At 49.9% G+C, this 18,524-nt stretch overlaps 1 protein-coding gene across 1 annotated transcript in view; it reads right to left on the bottom strand.

The window, feature by feature from the left end:
* GRIK3 (glutamate ionotropic receptor kainate type subunit 3) overlaps positions 1-14,260 on the bottom strand; it is a gene marked incomplete at both ends in the record, with an annotated part of 101,384 nt that extends 87,124 nt beyond the window's left edge. The window contains one exon of the mRNA XM_080632283.1: positions 14,146-14,260. Within this exon, the coding sequence (XP_080488409.1) occupies positions 14,146-14,260 (115 nt within the window). The remainder of the gene's footprint in view (positions 1-14,145) is intronic.
* Between the last annotated feature and the right edge of the window lie 4,264 nt (positions 14,261-18,524).

Raw genomic sequence — 18,524 nt, 5'->3', positions numbered from 1 at the left:
GCTCAGGGCTTTCTGGAAACAGGATTGTCCCTAAAATCTTGCCTCAGCTTCCACCTTCTCATTGGAGCTGCCCAGAGCTCCAAGCTCCTCCTGCTGTAAAGGCATCTGAATTGGGCTGCTCCTTTCTAAAGTCACTTGCATGACTGCACGCTGCTGAGCAGGTAACACGGATGAAGAAGCCAAGAAACCAGGAGTCTTCAAGCGAGTGCACTGTAAAATTAATGAGAAGCTACAGAAGAACATAAATAATCCGTGCTCCCCATTAGGGGTAGTTAGCACCATTAAAGCAATGCAGAGAAGAACCTGCCCAGGCACCACCAACCCTTCTCGCTTTGACATCCATCACTGCCATGGAGTTTTTGTCGGCTGAAATCAAAAGAGGGTTAACCCTTCAACACCCAGGCTATTTAGCAATAATTATTGTTACTATAAATCAAAAGCAACAGCTTAACTGGTTACAAAAATGTATATATTAAACCCCCAAATGAAGCAGCATGGCCACAAAGGAAAAATCACTGGCTCCCCGATGGGTTCCCAAGTAATTTGCTAGCAATAAAAATGCAAAAACACATTTTGGTGTGTAATGATCATAAATAATCCTTGGACAAGAATTCTTTCCAGGACTCACAAGTCCACTCCCTTAATGGCAAGTTTTATTACCCTGCTTTCTCTGTGTTCTCTTTCAAAACGCTCCTGTCATAACAATTTACGAATTACAGTCCTGTTGGCATGAACCTCCATAATTCATATGGAAATAGGTTTCCTACACACACACTCACAAAGAGGCACGTAACCACATAGAATGACCTTAAAAATGCAGTCAGAAAGCACAGCTCAGCCACCTGGACCAGCGCTAAGTGTAAGTGGTGACCAGGCTGGGGGAGAAGCCCCTACACAAACTCATCTGAGCAGGGTCAGGTTGTTCGGCGCAGTCACTGCCATGTGCTCGGTGCTGTCACCTCCCAGGATCTTTAGGAAACAAGGAACATCTTGAACATTTTGTTTCCAAGCACTGGCAAGAAGTGAAAATCCCAACCAGCTGCTGAGGGAGCCTGCGAATGCAGCTCTTCCTTAAAATAGGAGCGAGTACAGCTTGTTCGGGATTGAAAGAGTATTCATTCCTTCCCTCCTTTTTTGAGGCCAGAGGATGAAGAGCAGAGCTCAGCATCCGAAATGAAGGTAGAAGGGAGGGAGCTGCAATGCGGGAGGGCTGAGGTTGTTATTTAGGCAAGACTAAGTGGCGGGTCACATCCATCAAGTTAAATCCTGCACAAGGATCATGGGGTTTTGTTGTGGTTGAGTTGTTGCTCCACTCCAAGTTTATGGGGGGGAATTCCGGAGTAAAAGAGTGGAAGTTAATTAGGACAGAATTGCCTCCAAAACCCCTATAACGAAATGTGGATTTGTCATGTAAAGATGAGGATATGCAATTCAGGCTGGGTTCACAGATGAGTACAGGCTGCCCAGGGAGGTTGTGGAGTCTCCTTCTCTGGAGACATTCAAAACCCGCCTGGACACATTCCTGTGTAACCTTATCTAGGTGTTCCTGCTCTGGCAGGGGGATTGGACTAGATGATCTTTTGAGGTCCCTTCCAATCTCTAACATACTGTGTGATACTGTGAGTATGCTGTTGTTTTCCCTCTAATTGAAGAAAATGGATCCAGCAGCTGAAATTGCCACACTTCACATCTAAAGTTCCCCTGCAGACAAGGAAACACTTCATGTTTGTCCTCAAATAACCACCACTGGATCCATGTATAAGAAAATGAAGTAAATACGGATAGAACTCCCTCTTCTCTGATCGGTTTTTAAATAGCAAGCACACGTACAAAGTTAGTCTCGTCTATTGAAACACACCTCGGACTGAAGGTGGCTGCTAGGAACAAAGGATTGCTTATATTTAACTCTCATTTATAGCTTTAATCTTAGGTGAGGTTGATAATCTGGGCAGAGACAAGCTCTACATGGTAAGCAGTGCTCCTGGCTTCATCTCAGATCTTGCAACACACTCTCTGGGTAACCCTTTCCCCGTGGTGTATGGGAAGAGGAAGAGAAACTAAAGAGCCTATTTCCATTCAGGTGTTATGAGCCAAACCCTGAAGCTGAACGTCCAAGGGCTCATTCTGAATTTCTTCTAAGTAAAGATGACAAAACCTGATTTTGGAGAAATAAAAATTGGTAGGAATAAAAGTGCATAAAATAAGGAAGAAAATGGTTTTCTTTCCCTATAAAGGAAGAACGAATCTTTAAGATTTTATAGACCAGAAATTTAAACCAAGATCTTCCTTTTTACAGGTCCCTGTTTCAGTTTTAAAGGGTAATAGCATTACTGGAAAAGAAAATGGAGCTGCAGGAGATGCAGCTCTGCAGTGAGCTCCAGGGGGGCTACTGATGCTCAGAACTGGTGTCCAGAAGAGAGGGACAAGCGTCTGGATGATTTTCTTGTGCCTTTTCCTCTCCCAGCCTCTCATCCCAGCCCTGTTCTGCCACAAAGGTTTAAAACCTGTGTGTTTAAAGGCTTTTAAAGCTGCCATTCCCGCGGATGGGACACAAGGATGGGACATCAGCCCGCTTCCGCGCCTTGGGAACTCCACTGGGCTCTGCCGCATCTCCGGATCTCCACCTCCAGTTACCTTTGCAGCTTCTGATGAGCCGGTTCAGATCAGAAAGATGCTGCCTCTGTGGCAGACAGTTAAAGCTGAAAGTAATTAAGGGGAAATCTTCGCCTGCATCAGAACGTTCTGACCGTGGGGAGATAGCACAACAGTCAATGCTTCGCCATCCTAAGCCCACAAACCAGATTGGATTTGGAATGAAGCACATGGAAACAGTAACCTCTGTATGAAACTTATCTTGACCTCAGGAGGAGGTCTCTGGTTTGTCCATTTTGTCTCCAGTTCTGCTGCTACTTAACAAATGCTGAATTCTGAATATCCAGTCTGAGGAGGTTCATTGCTTGATTTAGGAAACAAGAACAGCAAGATGCTGGGAAGGTTTTCTCTTCATTTGGGCAGTCTTTGTTTTCCCAGACCTGGTCTTGAGGCAGTTTTGTGCCCAGCTCAGACTGAGCCCGCTCAGGAGACAAACACCCAAACCTTGGGGAGACTGATGCCAGGCTCTTCTTCCTCACCTGTATCTATACAGATCATCTCTCTATCTTCCTCATCTATCTATATACGCTTCGATTCACCTTACTTCCTCCCATGGTCAATTTTCTAGATCAACTCTTTCCTAACTCACAGAGAACAACCAAGTCCCTCTGCTCAAGTCATAGCATCCCACACTGGTTTGGGTTGGAAGGAACCTTAAAGCTCCTCCAGTTCCATCCCCCTGCCATGGGCAGGGGCACCTTCCAGTTGACCAGGCTGCTCCCAGCCCCATCCAACCTGGCCTTGGGCACTTCCATCATCCCTCTCCAGGGATGAAGCCACCTCCACTGGGCATGGGCAGTGCATCAGGGCACAGATCCCAGATTAACAACAATTTAAGCAGCCTATATAACACAAAGCAGAGCCAGAGACCAGGACAAAAGTGTCCTGAGGCATGATTTGCAGTGACTGTCTTTTTCCTCTCATAAATAGGAGACACTCTGGGATGATTATCCACCCAGATTTATCTCTGCAGCTCCGTGTGTATCCTTCTGTGCTTAGAAATGTCTCGCTGCCCTTTGCATTATTGCATTGCCCTTTACATTCATACCACATAAACCTCTCAAGTACCGTAAAACTTACAAGGTGTAATATAATGTCGTGGGTTTCTTTTACACACCATAAACAAAAGTCACTGAAAAAGGAGCACAGAAAGGGAGACATTATTTGGCCTGTCAACGACACAGGAGAAAAAAATATATACAAGTACCCATACGTACACTCTTAGACACTTAAAATCCCAAACTGGATTGATTATCTGGCATTGATAGATCACTTTAATGTATTACATAGATAAGGAAATTGATTATTCAATAAATCACTGTCTGCACTAAGAATCCCGTGTTAAAAAAGAGAAAATATTATCAATCTATCTCATACAGGCAAAGAAAAAGCTTCTACCTTTAAGGTTAACCACGATGCATCTTTTGCTGCACATCCAATGAAAGAACAAGCTCTCGGAGTTCTGCAGTGCTAAATGGATGGTTTTCCTTCCCAAAGCTCGCTAGGAATGACCCTTCCTTGTGAGGCTGCTCCAGGTGTTCCTGTGCAGGTGACCGGAGCACTCGGAGCTGCCACACAGGGATCCACAACTGATAACCAGAGGAGATGGAGCACCCCAATGGTGATCCACCACAGCAGGGGGGAGCTGCAGGGAGGCGGGGTGCCAGCATGGAGGATGCAGTGTGACTGCAGCAGGGCTCGGGACCGGGGAGCACCGCTGTCAGCTTACAGAGGGGAGAAGCCCTGCACTAAGAGCAGGGGGAGCATCACAAGAATAGGAATGAAAAAGGAGAACAAAGGAAAATCCAAATGAAAAATGGAGTATCTGGGATTTGGAGAGAAAACGTCCACCTCTGTGTCCCCCTGGGGACCTGGCCAGCAGGTTGTCTGGTTTGTCTCATGGCTCTTTCTCAGTAGTGAGTTTACTTCTGCTTCCAAAGGAAAGGAACAGGAGCCAGGTAAGTCAGAGGCTTTTAAAAAACTCAGGCAAAGCATGTCATTGGAATGCCTTATAGCAGTATTAATAAGAACAGCAGAAGCTAAGCTAACAGACATGCCTTAGCAAGGAAATACCTAATGCATGGATGCTTCCTCTAGGGAAAAGCATTTGAAATTGCCTGTGATAAACTTCCTGTAACAGGGGAAAGAATACAAATATTCCTGCAAGTTATGACAATGCTACTGCCAGGCTGAGTCAGTTCTACAAATCGCCAGGTCACGTTCTGGTGCCATAATGTTCCTTTTGTGCGTCTCAAGGCAGAAAACAGAACAACTGCTCCAAGTCATGTGTTGGCAGTGATTGAAAACTGCTGCAAGATGTTTGTGTCCTACAGGTCTGACACTGCCCCAGAGAGCTAATACAGGAATTCTCTGGAAATTCCCATTTCTTGGGAAAAGCCCAAGAAGCAGAAGGCAAGGATGGCAACGAGAGAGGAGGTGACACTGTGCTCTGTATGGATGGTTTGTCTTTCCTTCTCCAGCACAGCAGATCCAGACCCAAACAGCAGCAGCCCTGTGACGCTGCCAGAACTCTTTGCCTGTATATGAAAATGCAAATTGTACAGAAACCCTTAGGAAATGGTCTTGATCTGCTCTAATTTTTGCTAGGAAATACATCCTGGCCACCTTTGTGCAGAATATGAGAGATTAATAATTCATTTTCAGTGAGGTGTGAATCAGAGATGCAGACTGAGCAGCACCTGTTTGCTTTAAATAAAACCTGTATTTATATTATGTGGCAGTGAAAACAGGCATCTTTCCTTTCAAACTCCATAGCAATAGACACACACATCATTCTTCACCCACAACTTAACGGCCAGCTCCCCAGCAGAGCAGGTCCCTTTTGGCAGCCCTGTTTTAACAGCATCATACCCAGAGCTGCCGGTGCGGTGCAGTGTGTGCAGCACTCCTGGGTCTGTCCTTATGGGAAAATCCCTTCTTGGATCCTCTGTGCTGTAACCACTTGCTCCATTCAGGACAAAATCCTCCCTGTTTCTAACATACAAGCTCTGCAGCCAGGGAAGGATTCCCGCTGCCCGTGTGCCCGGGCAGGCGCCGTGTCTCGCAGGGGGTGGAATTTCAAACTCCTGCTGTGGCTTCCTTCCGAGCGCTTTGAATTCCCTGCAAAAGTACCCAACAAGTCTAACACTTCGGTCCCAAGAGACAGCCGCAACTCCGCTAAATTTGTAGGTGACACCAGATTTTATTTACTGTTTCATCCTGCGAGATAAGGAAGAGATGACAGCCATCTATTCATTAAAGTAGAGGAAAGCCGCCCACCGCTCACACTGGTTCTCACCATAGGCTTCCACAGCTTTAATCAGATTTGGATTGTGCAGACCCAGCTCCGTTATTTTAAGAATGGCTTATGTTCCTATTCACCTGGGTACTGGTGAGTTCAAAGAGCTGCCCTGCTCACCTCTAAGCCCCTAATTGGAACAAAGGACATGTTGTAGCAATCAAACATCATTACTGGCTAATGAGTATCCAGTGGCCTATGTAAGAGCAGTCGATGGTTTCTTCCCATTCCTTATTGGCTATAGGAACCACTGTTATAAGCTGAGCTGCTGCAGTGGCACTAATGAACGCACCTGAAGCCCCTGTTTGCAGATGTAAAGGATGGAAGGCAAATTAAAATCAATCAGGCTCAAAAGTCTTTGTAATGGGCTTAGTGTTGGTACCTGGGAACCCGAATGCCCCTCAGTGAGGATTCCCAAGGGATGAACAACCTGCAAGGCCCAAATTCAAGAGTTCTTCAGAACAGTTCTGTGACTGTGAGTGTTTCATTCCTTTGATACTGGATGGTTTATTTGTCTGCTTAAAACCTTTCCTGACCAGGGATGTGTTTCTGACTCACAGACTAATCCAAGGGGCAAATACTCTTTAGCTTGGTTTACTCTTTAGGCTTAGTGTGACTTGAGCAAAAGGCCAGGCTGTTCTTCAAAGAAGAAAATGCAGCCTGGGGGCTTTCTTTGCAGGGGAGGGAATCTGGGTGTCAGTTCCCAGCATGGCTGAGCCTTGCAAGCTGCAGGAGCCCCTTCCCACTGCCTGCACTGTGGGCTTGCCTGGGCAGGCTGGCTCCATTGCTTCCTGCTCTGCGATACCCAAGTGAACCATCTCATACCAAAGTCATGCTCTTGGCCAGGCAGCTTGTAAAATGTGTTGTGACATCTTTTGAGCTGCCTGGGAGAGCCTTTGCCTGCAAATCCAAAGCCCACAGACAGGAGCAAATGGGAGTGAAAACCAGAGCCCCTTTCCCAAATTCTCCTGTGCCCGGATCTTTAGTTTATAACCATCATGCAGCACCCTGTGCTTCACTAGAGTGAATTCTCAAGGGAGCAGTTCCTGTGCAGTCTCTGTTCCTGATGCCAGACTGTGCAGTTTCCCCCTTTAGGGGACCTTAATCAAGAAGCCAGACATCTTGTATTTCCCTTTTCCTCCCCTTTTCCTATTGCTCTATTAGCATCATGGCAGATTTATTCCACTACTCCCACAGCATCCTCTTCATCTCTGTATTTTAAACTCTGTGATCACCAAGGGAACCCTCTTTCCCAGTGCTGGTGCCTCATACCTGAGGCTACACAGCACATTCCTCTTCCCTGCTCCTCTTGTCCAGCTTTCCCACATCTCTCTGCCTTCCCCCTTTCCTGCATCCCCAGTGAGATGGGTTTGTGTTGCTGAAGTATTTACCAGCAGTGCACAGTGACAGAAACCAGCCTTTTATAGTGAAATAGTTGGTGGGGTTTCTATCTCAGACACGGTGGAGAAAAACTCTCCCGGGTGATTTAAAGCACAAGGCCTGGTGCTGCTGAGCACACAGATAACACTCAGCGTGGTGAAGGTCTCATAGGGCAAACTGAGACATAAAGCAGTAATGTCAGAGGAAGGTGTGGGGTGGCAGGAGGTGAGATCACAAGGAGTTAACAGCCACAAAGAAAAGCTGGTGCTGAGCAAGGAGAAGGCACTGAACTGAGCCTGCCACCTGCTCTAAGAGCTCTTGGTTTTGGTAAGGACTTGTGTCTATTTTAGGCTTTATTATTTGTGATAAACACCAGCACGTTACGCCTGGGTGTACTGTCCATGAGCAGCAGTAATGCACGAAGCCCAATCACATCTGCATCCCCTCTACGTCAGCCCAAAGTGAGACAATCGCTGCCTGACAAAACAAGTTGTGTCTCTGAGGGACACAGCACTCCCCATTTCACATCATCCCCTTTGGCAGCATCGCCACAGCACAGTTTTTATCCTCACGTTTGGCCCTCAGCTCCTTTCCAATATTTGCCTCCTCTCCCCCTCGCCCATTGAGTTCTGGTGCTTTCAACTCATTATCTGCCTTACCCAGAGACTTCACCAGCCTCTCTTCTAAGTATGCAAAGGGAAAAGAAGAAGTCTAGACAGCGTCACATCAAAACTCCAGCCAAAATGTGGGAAGGGAGATTGCACAGCGTAACTGGTGGAGAAACACAGTACATTGGATTATGAGGCTTAATGTTTGCTACAAACACACTGTGCAGTGTCGGGTTTGATTTGATATTGTGTCTCAATGAGAGGCTCCAGCATCGTAGCTGTTCTGGCAGCTTGGATGCTTAGGAATTAGCGATGATTGCTAATAGGAGAAAGCAGCGTTCAACATTGGAGGAAGGAAGGTGGAGGGGAAAAGCCGGGCATGGCAGGCGCAGTGCCCTCTGCTGATGCTCTACAGCTGCGGGCATCCCACCGGCAGCAAACGAGAGGGGGGGGAAACCTGTGTTTCGTGTAGGATTGCTAGGTTAGTGATGCTGCTGACCTGTACCAAAGGAGCATTTCGTTTACCAGGACAGGAGAGACTCGACTGTGCTGGAGATTGAATCACTTTTAGTATTGTTCTGTGCCTGACAGAGTCATGAAGGCTTTACAGAAACCAGTTCATGGTATCAGCCTCTGTTCAATTCCATCAATAAAACCATCCCGAGATGGAGGAATTAAGTTTGAGGTGGGGGCAGTGCTGATTTGCAGCTGCTGGTGATGGAGCCAGGGGCGGCAATGCAGCACAAACAGTGCCCGGTGCAGGGCAGGGTGACTACATCCATACGCACACAGAGGCCACGCCGGCTCCTTTCCCACTCAAATTCAGCATCCATCTACTACATCCCCGTGCTGGTCAGCCCAGCACTAAGTAGGTCTGTTTATTTTGGCTGGACTCCTGCCCTATGATGAATGAGGGCCTATTTTTTTCTCTGGTTTGTGGTTTGATCTGAATTTCCTGTATGAAGTTCCCAAGAGGATGCCAAGATCAAATAATTAGACTATTCTGTGATAAAGAGTTAACATTGTTATTCAAATGTATTCAGAATTAATTTACCACCAAACAATTTACACTGCCGCCCTTCTATCCCCCTGAAATTACTGGAATACGTTATCTGGCACACAGAGCATCTCGTGACCTAAAATAACTTTATCAGCCGTTAAATGCTGGAGCAACGGGTGCGTGGAATACACATAGAAATGCAGGAGAAGCCACAAAGGCAATAGAGTGATTTAAGAGCAGGAAAAACCAAACCAAATGAAAAAATAGGGCTTTACTTGCAGCAGTGAACGTGCAGAAAGCAGAATCCTGAAGCTACCCATCAGTGGATTTGACCCCAGGAGATGGGGGGACTGATTCCATTTTAAGGCACCCATGGGAGATGCTGGTGGATTCACACCCACAGCACACAGGCTCCATCTGAGCCTGCTCCTGATGCTCAGCAGGGTGCCCAAGGGAACCCAGCTCTGCTTTCTGTGTGCTTACACCCAAACTGGGGAGCACACAGCTGGGACACAGGCAGTTGGGATTCCCTCAGGGAATAGCCCTGGAGCCTGGGGGCTGTCAGGCTGCTCCTTTGCAGTGGTTTGCTTCAGGGATGGGAAACATCTCAATCTCCCTTCAGTTTCTGCCTGCTCCTACCCCTTCAGTTCCATCGCTTATCGGCCACAGGGAGGAATTCCTCATTGCTTTGCCCTGGATGACAGCCAGGCCCTGGGCTCTGCCACTGCACCCACACACCCAGCAGCACCCCTGTGGTCCAACCCATTACCATGAGGAAACAGGGCAAAAAGGTGAATCTTGGCCAGTTTTCTGGGTGAGAAACCCTGCATCCACCAAGCAGCTCTGGCCCCCTCACACTGCATCCAACGATGGACCCTGGCTGCAGAGCCAGGCTTGGCCATCCTGCCACCCCTTCCCAACTAACACCAGCCAAACAGAGCACTGAGCATCAGCCACTGGAGCTGCCTTCCTGCATCCATGCACTCAGAGCCCCTCAGCTCCCCGCCCTGTGGGCACTGCTGCCTTGTTCAACCTCAACAAACCTGCTTTTCCCTTTATATTGGTACAAAGAAAACTTGGTTTGCAAAGTGGGGGAAGGTGGTTTCAAACTCCAGTTCCAGACAGACATGGGAAGATCCAGGAAAGCCAGTCACGCAGAGGAGGAGAATTATTAGAATTTGTTTTCTATATATTTATATACAATAATCAATGCTGGTTTTCCCCATGCAGACTCCAGTTTGTCTGTTCTGTGTTACTTGCAAATCATACAATCGATGCCCTAACCCCTTCTCTACACAAACACAGCTTAGAAAGAAACTACAAGAAATAAAACCCCGTAAATTCCTCCATGGAGGACTGTTTGTTTAAAAGCTTAACTGGAGCCTCATCCTGCTCCCAGTGACTTCAGTGATAGGAGAATGGGACCTTCAACATGCTCAAGCTGTAATTATTGCCACAAATCACAGCGGGAATGTAACCTTAGCTAAAAAAAGGCCGAACAAAAGCACAGGACCCAGAGGTGAAGGTGCTTCCTTTGAAAATGCGGACAGCAGAAGGAAACCCCTCCGAGGCTCAGCACGCTCCTGCTGCAGGGAAGGACAGGGAGGGGGACAGACAAGGTTTGGGGGTGACCCAAGTGTTGAGGACCCTGCCTGTCACCAGAGGGGTGGCAGAGGCAATGGCAGGCACCGCTCCTGCTGCTCCGCTTGCCGAGTGGCCATGGGGAGCATCGTCAGCGGGGCTGTGAGGTTTTGGTGTCACCTCCTCAGCAGCACTGGAGCACAAACAAACCCGCTAATCACCAAATGCAAGTGCTGCAATCGGATTGACGGCTCCTGCAGGCTGGGCTGGGCTTTACAATTACTTATTAATCTCAAACTGTTGGCATCCATCTGAGCTGCACAGGCTAACGCATCATCCATCAAAATAATCACTCTGAGGAATCTTGGGTGATGCTCCAGCAGAGCGCGGGGCTTGGAATCGGGCTGCCCTGGAATGCCGGTCCTGGGGCTCCACTGGTTCCAGTCATCCCGCATTGCTTTGGTAGGGCTGGTGCCATCAGGCTTGACAAAATGGCATCAAGCTCTCGTCTGTCACTTTGAAGGGGTGCTGCTACTGCTTTTTAATCGAAGAGCAAGGTTAGAGGAACAGGCTTGGTAGCTTGACCACCTGCCCTCACTGCTCTTACTATATGAGGGGCATGATAGTGCAACTACTCTGCAGCTGCTCGGTGCAGCACTTAATAACAGGTACAATCTCGCTGATCTCCTCCGCAGTGAGGGCTGGCAGCCTCACAACCTGCCTCACTCACAGCGGTGTAAGCATGGAGCAACTCTACTCACACCGCTCCAGCGGTCTGTCTTTCTACCAGGGTAACTCGGAGCTGAACTGAGCATTGGGGCGCGCTGCAGATCTGAACGGTGTTTTCTGATACAGCTATTTAACAGATTGCATCAGAATTGACCATAGAATAAGCTTCAGATACAAACTCCTGCTTCCTAACAATGGAGCAATAAGGCACAGATTTTCCTTGTAAATTTACATGTATACATTGTGTTTAGATGCTTGGATTAACTATTTATATTTTACAGTGAGAGAAGGAGTGCTTTGAGCTTTTCCCTCCCTTTCTCAGGTACCTCTCCCTGTATTTATTTTAATACAGGAAAATGAGAGAGGTTTGATAAGTTCACCTGTTTTCCCTCTGGTTTGATTTTCAGTTCTAAACCAATACTTACTCAAGTGTTCTCTACTTCTTGGCATAACCCAATGTTAAAAGAATTACTTGAAAGCCAGGGCAGCTTTGCACAAATTAAAGCAGAGGGGAAAAGCTGCAGTTTTCCAGTGGGCTGAAAAAGAGGTCAGAATGATGCCAGTTTTAAGTGAGAGCAAACGTAAACACGGATCTCCCTGCAGCCCCTTCAAAGCCTTTTGCTGATCTTTAAGTTTCTTATTTTACTGATGAAGAAAAAGGCTAAAAGTGGTGCTGAATGTTGGGGTAATTCCCAGGATCTCAATAGCACGAAGCCGAAGCCGTTCCTGCATTACGGCGGCGCTGGCAGAGGCGGTGCACAGCGGAGCTCCCGCGGCGACAGCCCTGCCCCTGCCTCTGCCTGTGGGCACCAGCCCCTGCCCTGCTCCTGGGGTGGCTCTGAGCTGAGCCGGGGAGCGCTGGGTGAAGGGGGCAGAGCTGCAGCAAAGCCAAGGGGCTCGGAAGGGCTGGCGACGGTTCCCGCACTGAAAGCTGCTCTCTTTGTGCAATTGCTTTAAGCCATGTTTAGAAAATTCATTTTCTGCACAACTGAGGCACCTGGACTTGAGACTAAACCTCTCCATAGAGCCACAGGGATACTCCTGGGCCTCAGCATCTCCCGTGGCCACACTCAGCACCCACCCGCCCTAGCGGCTTCAACCCGTTCCCCTGCCAGCATCAGCTTGAGCAGCAGCAGCCGCTCACACGCCTCCTCCGAAGCACCAGCCTGGCAGCACGCCGGCTCTGGCCACCAGAATCAGGCCTGCTGCTGCCAAGCTGAAAGCAATACGAGCTGCAAGCCCAGCACCCCAGCTGGGACCGAGCACCCTGGTCTCAACGGGGACCTGTGCCCTGGGACCCATCGGGAAGAGAAACGCTGCGGGGGTCTCTGTAGGGGCAGGCTGGTGATGATAGACTGGGGGGCTCTGCCGCGACACAATTGGATGCCTCCTCCCTGCTCGTGCACTGGCACTGGCAGAGCTTTCCTGGGAGTGGGTTTCTGTCACACAAACCATTTCCAGCTGTTCCAGGCTGCGGCTGAGCTGACCAAGCAGCCTATCTCTCATAAAAGTTGAGCAGCACCAGGGTCCAGGCCCCAGAAGCAGGTCCATTAACCTTTCCCACCAGCATTCCTGGCACTGCGACATGCACAGGACCACAGCTGCCTGGAGCATCTCATGCACACCAGTCCAGGTGTTCACCCCACAGGAATCAAGCCCTTGTGCATGAGACATTCTGGGTCATGCAGTCACTCAAAACCATTCTGGAGGTGATAGTGTTTCACTTCAGAAAGCGGCTGTCCCCCAGGACTAGCATTTGGCTGTTACTGGCTTTCACATTGCTGCTGTGCAGTTGCACTGGGATAAATAAGACCCATTTTTTTCCACTTCAAAATATTCACAAATCTATTCAGTTTGCATTAGTTTCTCTGGGTTAGAATTTGGACCCTAAAAAACCGGCTAACCCTGTGCTTATCATTTTCTCTGGGCAGACAACAAATCCCTGGGAATGTGTACCGATGGCAAAGGACATGGGATGTAACAGAAAATCAGTGCCGTTCTTTACATGACACGCTGAAAACAAGAATCTCATTTAATTAGGAAAAAGGCTGATCGAGGGCTCCTTCCCGAGCTGTTCTCTGTGCAATTACTTTATGTAACATTATTAAAGATTAATTTTCCCCAGAACCTCAGCAGTTTAATGAAACACGCCTGGCCCTCAGCAGCCGATGCGGCACAGGAAGCCCGCCGGCATCCTCCGGGCCCCCCAAGCTATCAGCTCCCTGTGCTGGGCACATCTGGCCAGGGGTCAGAACACCTCTGCACTGCATCCCTATTGCAGCAGGCACAACACCTCTCCTTGCAGTGGCACAGCACCCCTCCTTGCGCTGGCATAGCACCTCTCTTCGCACAGGGCACCGCAGCCTTCCTCCTTGGGCTCAACATTCCCCCACTCTGGGGCTCAGCATCCCCCTGCTCCAGGGACTCAGTATCCCCTTTCTTCGGGGCTCAGCATCTCCCTTCTCCAAAGCTCAGCATTCCCCCGATCTGCGGCTCAGCATCTCCCTTCTCCAGGGCTAAGCATTCCCCCGCTCCAGGGGCTCAGCATCCCCCTTCTCCAGGGCTCAGCATCCTCCTGCTCCAGGGACTAAGAATCTCCCCGCTCTGGGGACTCAGCATTACCCATTTCCAGGGGCTCAGCACACACCCTCCGGGGCAGATCATCCCCCTTCTCCAGGCGCACAGCATCCCCCCTTTCCGGGTTCATCATCCCCTCCGTCTTCGCGCGGTGCCCAGCACTCCGGCCACTCTGTGCCCAGGGTGGATGCTCGCACTGGGCGCCTGCTCCTCCGTGCCCGGGACACGGCCCCTCGCCGCTCCTCGCCCGCGGGCAGCGCATCCCCCGCCCCGTCCCTCAGCCCTGAACTTCGCCCCGACGCGGGGAGAGGCGGCCTTACCTATCCGGATGACATGCGGCATCCCGTGCGAGCCCTGGCCGCAGAGGCCACCGACCAGGAGCGCTGCCCAGTATTCCCAGAGCACGCCGCGGAGAACCGGCCAGAGATGGGGCATCGTTGGGGAGGGCGCGGGCCGGCGCGGCCCTACGGCCCCAGGGGCAGCGGGGGAGCGGGCGGCTGCTGCCCGGGGCTCAGGCGGAGCGACCGGTCGGCGCCGAGCCCGGACCGCTCATGGCACATCTTAGTGCGGCCGCGACGGCCCGTCCCGCGGCAGCCGCTCCGGGCCGAGCCTCTCCGTTCCGTGCCGTTCCGTTCCCTTCCACTCCGTGCCGAGCCGAGCCGAGCCGTGCCGGTGCCGGTGCCGGTCGGGCGGCACCTGCGGAGCCGGGGCTGCCGGTGCGCCCGAGGAGCGGCTCTGTCCCCTCCTACCACTGATGCGCGCGGCTCTCGCAAAGCCCCGGAGTGGAGCGTGCACACACACACCCTGACACACACTGACACGCACCGACACGCACCGACACACACACCGGCACCGGCATCGACGCGCCGGTGCCCGCCCGCTCCCCCGGGGAGAGGGCAGGAGGCGGCAGGGGCCCGCGGGGCGGGGGGACACCGGGGGAGCGGCAGCTCCGGGGTCCCGGTGTCTCTCTGCCCCCTGTCCCGCAGATCCCTGCGTGTCCGGTGTCCCCTACGGCCCCCGTGGCCGGCGCCGGGCGAGGCGGGGCGGCATCGCTCGGGCCGGGCCCGGCTATTCCCGGTAGCGGGGCCGCTGGAGCAGCGAGCGGGAGGCCAGGCTGGGCTCGGCAGCCGGGAGTTTGATGACCTCGGTGACAGAGACAAAGGGCTGCACAAGCGGCAGATAAGTTGGCTGCTTTGTCAACTCGCTGGGCTAGGCTGCGGGGAATTCATTTTTCCTCATTTAAATAATTTGACCTATTCCATCATTTCCAGTCTCCCCCATTTGCCAGCTGTCTGCTGAGCACATCGCCTGCAACATCGGAGGAGCACATCTTTAATTTTCTTACAAACATACTATTACTCCGTATCCGTTCATCTTTCCAGTTCTCCCTGTCCGTTTCTTTCCAAGCAGTGAGGGGCAGCGTTGGGCAGTGAAGGAAGCCAGTGGCCTCCTGTGTGACCCATCCCAGCCCGGTTAGCCTGAGCGTATGAACAGGAGGAGGGGACGTGCAAATCATTCTCCCTCTGAAACTCAAAGAAAACAAGAAGGCAGATGGAGATGAGCTCTTAGGCAGAAGCTCTTCCCTGTGAGGGTGCTGAGGCACTGGCCCAGGGTGCCCAGAGAAGCTGTGGCTGCCCCATCCCTGGCAGTGCTCAAGGCCAGGTTGGACACAGGGGCTTGGAGCAAGCTGCTCCAGTGGAAGGGGTCCCTGCCCGTGGTGGGGCATTGAAACTGATGAGCTTTAAGCTCCCTTCCAACCCAAACCAGGCCTGGATTCTATGATTCTATGAAAAGTTCCTGTGTGCTTCATTTGGGATAATGGGGAGATGCCCCTGAACATGACCTGGGCTCCCAGGACTGTGTCATGGCAGAGGAGGCTTTTTCTTCCTCCTAGGAGTCAAGACAGAGGCAAAGGCATTACTCAGCATCTTCAAAGTTTGGCCTCTGAGGAGATCTTTGTTCCTGTTTATTGTGGACAGGCTGAGGCTCCAGCAGCAAAACTTACCAGTGTCAAAGACAGTTACAGAAAAAGGTGTCTCAAGTTAAGGGGTGTTTTCATCCCTCCTGACATCAAAAAGGTCAAGATTTAGCAAAAGTGCATAGAAGAAGTGTTCATTCTAACTGCTTAAAGAAGGCCAGCTGGTTCTGTGAACTTCTCATAGAATTAAATGTCCCAACCTGATGAATCTTTGCACATGGAGATAAAAAAAAGGAAGGCCCACAAAGCTCATGGGGCGAAGAGAGGTATTCTGTTTGTGACTGTTCTTTACTCCTTACAGACTTGAACATATAAAGAGGAGGCTTCATTTTCAGTTACTGGGGACAAGAGGTTCAGATCTGTGGACTGCTCAAATTAAGATGTAGCTAGGGTGATATATTCTGTTGGTTCATTAGTGTCAAGATGCTGCCTCTTGACTTTTTCCTGGCACCAGGCACTAATAAGGCTCTAACCTTGACTTGGGCCCCTGGATCCTACTGCAGTACCAGCACATGTAGTTTATTTCTTGTTTGATTAGCATCTGACGGGTGTATGGAGGTCAGGAATGGGCCCTGTTGTGTATGTAGGTCAGAGAAGGCAGCCTGTGCAGCTCAGAAAGGCAGCAAAGGAGTAATCAGTTATCAGCAGCGAGGCAGCAAAGTGAGCCACACATGCATCAGGACTCCGGGCAGAGATGTGCTCTGTGGCTGCACATCTGCTTGCTCAGGCTTTGCATGGCCTTTCCTTTCCACAGCAACCAGAGCACCTGAAGCCCATCGTATCTGTTCCCCTTCCTCATGCTCCTGAGTTCCCATGCTGTCCTCCAGTCTCATCCCTCACACGTGGCTCAGGGCTGCTCCTCTCTCCTGCAGCATCCTTCTACTCTCTAAGGGGGTCCTGTTCCTTAAAAAAGAGGCTCTTTTTTCAAGCTACTCTTAGGTGTTGCCCTGTGGTTACCTTAGGTCATTTTCCTTCCCCAAAGCAATGACCTTTATCCATTAGGACAAGCTCTGCATCAGCTGTGGCCCATCAGGGTTGTTAGCGCATCATTTAGCAAGGACAAAAGGTGCCAGGGAAAGAACCGGAGAGCAGTTGCAGGATTAGCAGAGCACCAGGCAGGATCAGAGCTCCAGCTTCATACTTCTTCACGGGTAAGTGCTCTGAGTGGGATGTTGTGCTGGAATTTCCTTGGGAAGGGTGAATTTGTACTGGAGTAAGCTAGGGTTATGTTAAAGAATCTGTGTTTGCTGCTTTGCTGAAGGACAACTGCAGGTAGTAAGAAAGCTTTGGTGTTCTTTTACAGTTTGGTACAGCGATGCTAAAAATACAAGAGGATTGCCCAGTTCACAACTGCTATGAAATAGCTTTAATGTGGTAATTCATCATTTCACAGAATATTAATGAGTGCAGCTACTCTGCTGTGTTTAGAACTTGTGAAGGTGGTGTGCCATGCAGAAGAAGTCATTTGGCTGTTCCTGGTTAGTTGTGAGGATGTTTGGATGTGTTGGATTTTCAGGCTGTGGTTTTTTCCAGTGGCTACGTGTGGTATTTGGAGCTCTGTTTATTAGGCAGGACTCTGATCATTGTGTACATTTTATAGGGTTTTATATGCATAAATATCTCTATTCTCTTGCATGCAAACAAAGCTGTAGATTTATGGCTGTTCTAAAGGCTATAGATGTTAGACTTTTCTTCCTGAGTACGTAAGGGAACTGCTTGCAGAAGTGGGGAAGAAAGGTTGAAGTTACCAATATCTGGGGAAAAAATGCTGATTGACGAAGGCTGGTATCAAGTGAGGTTCATGCTTCAGAGCAGCAGCAGAAGTACGAACCTTGCAGAAAGAGACACGAGCGTTTTCTGTAGCCATGGCATTTTTCCATCCTAATGAGGAAATAGAGGCTTCTCTTTACTTTTTTTAACGGTATCTAAAGTGGTTCGTCGGAATTAGCTACATCCACATGCGTTTTGTTTAGATTTATGTGCATCAGGTGTAATATAACGACAATCGAGGTGAGTTATGAGGCCCAGTGCTCACATTACCGGGATTCATGTGCTGGAGTTGTCTCCTAAAATACCAGAGAGTAAATATACGGGGCTGGCAAATGCAGATTTCTGGGCCTTGAGTGCCCTCTACTGAAACCGGCCCAGCTAGCCCTTCGCTTTGACACCCAGATTGATGGCTCGCTAAACACAGCTGAGCCTCTGCTTCGCACCTGCACCGTTCAGAAGGATCCCTCCTTTCTTTCCATCCCTGTCTCACTGTGCGCTCGTTTCTTCTCCTTGCTTGTCTTTGAACACTCTGGTTTGAATTCTGACTCCTCCTGCAGCTCTGCGTATGTCACAGCAGACTTTCCTTGGTGTAAATGGTACAGTAAGGATTCCTTCTGAAATGATCATACAGGAGCACTGCGGGTGGTGTTAGGCTGGATTGGGAGAAGCTGGCTTCATCCCAAAGAGTCTGGGTCTCTTCAGTGCCTTATTACAGGGCTGATATTAACTCCTTGCAAGCAGTCAGGGTTGCTGATGTGATACCTATGCTTTAGGAGCTCTTGCAAAAGCAAACAGCCAGAAGACACATTTTTTCCCCCCCATGGACTCACTGCAATTTTATGTTGCATTTTGCTTGTTGTGAGGGGGGAAAGAGGGAAAAACTTGCACTTCCTGCTCAGCCTTTCCTCAGTAATGGGAAAAGTGTTGTGTTTCCCCATGCTTCACCTGCAG

The sequence above is a fragment of the Psittacula echo genome (assembly GCF_963264785.1).
Source record: "Psittacula echo genome assembly, chromosome: 21".
Taxonomy (NCBI): Eukaryota; Metazoa; Chordata; class Aves; order Psittaciformes; family Psittacidae; genus Psittacula; species Psittacula echo.
This window is presented reverse-complemented; position numbering and strand designations above follow the sequence as displayed.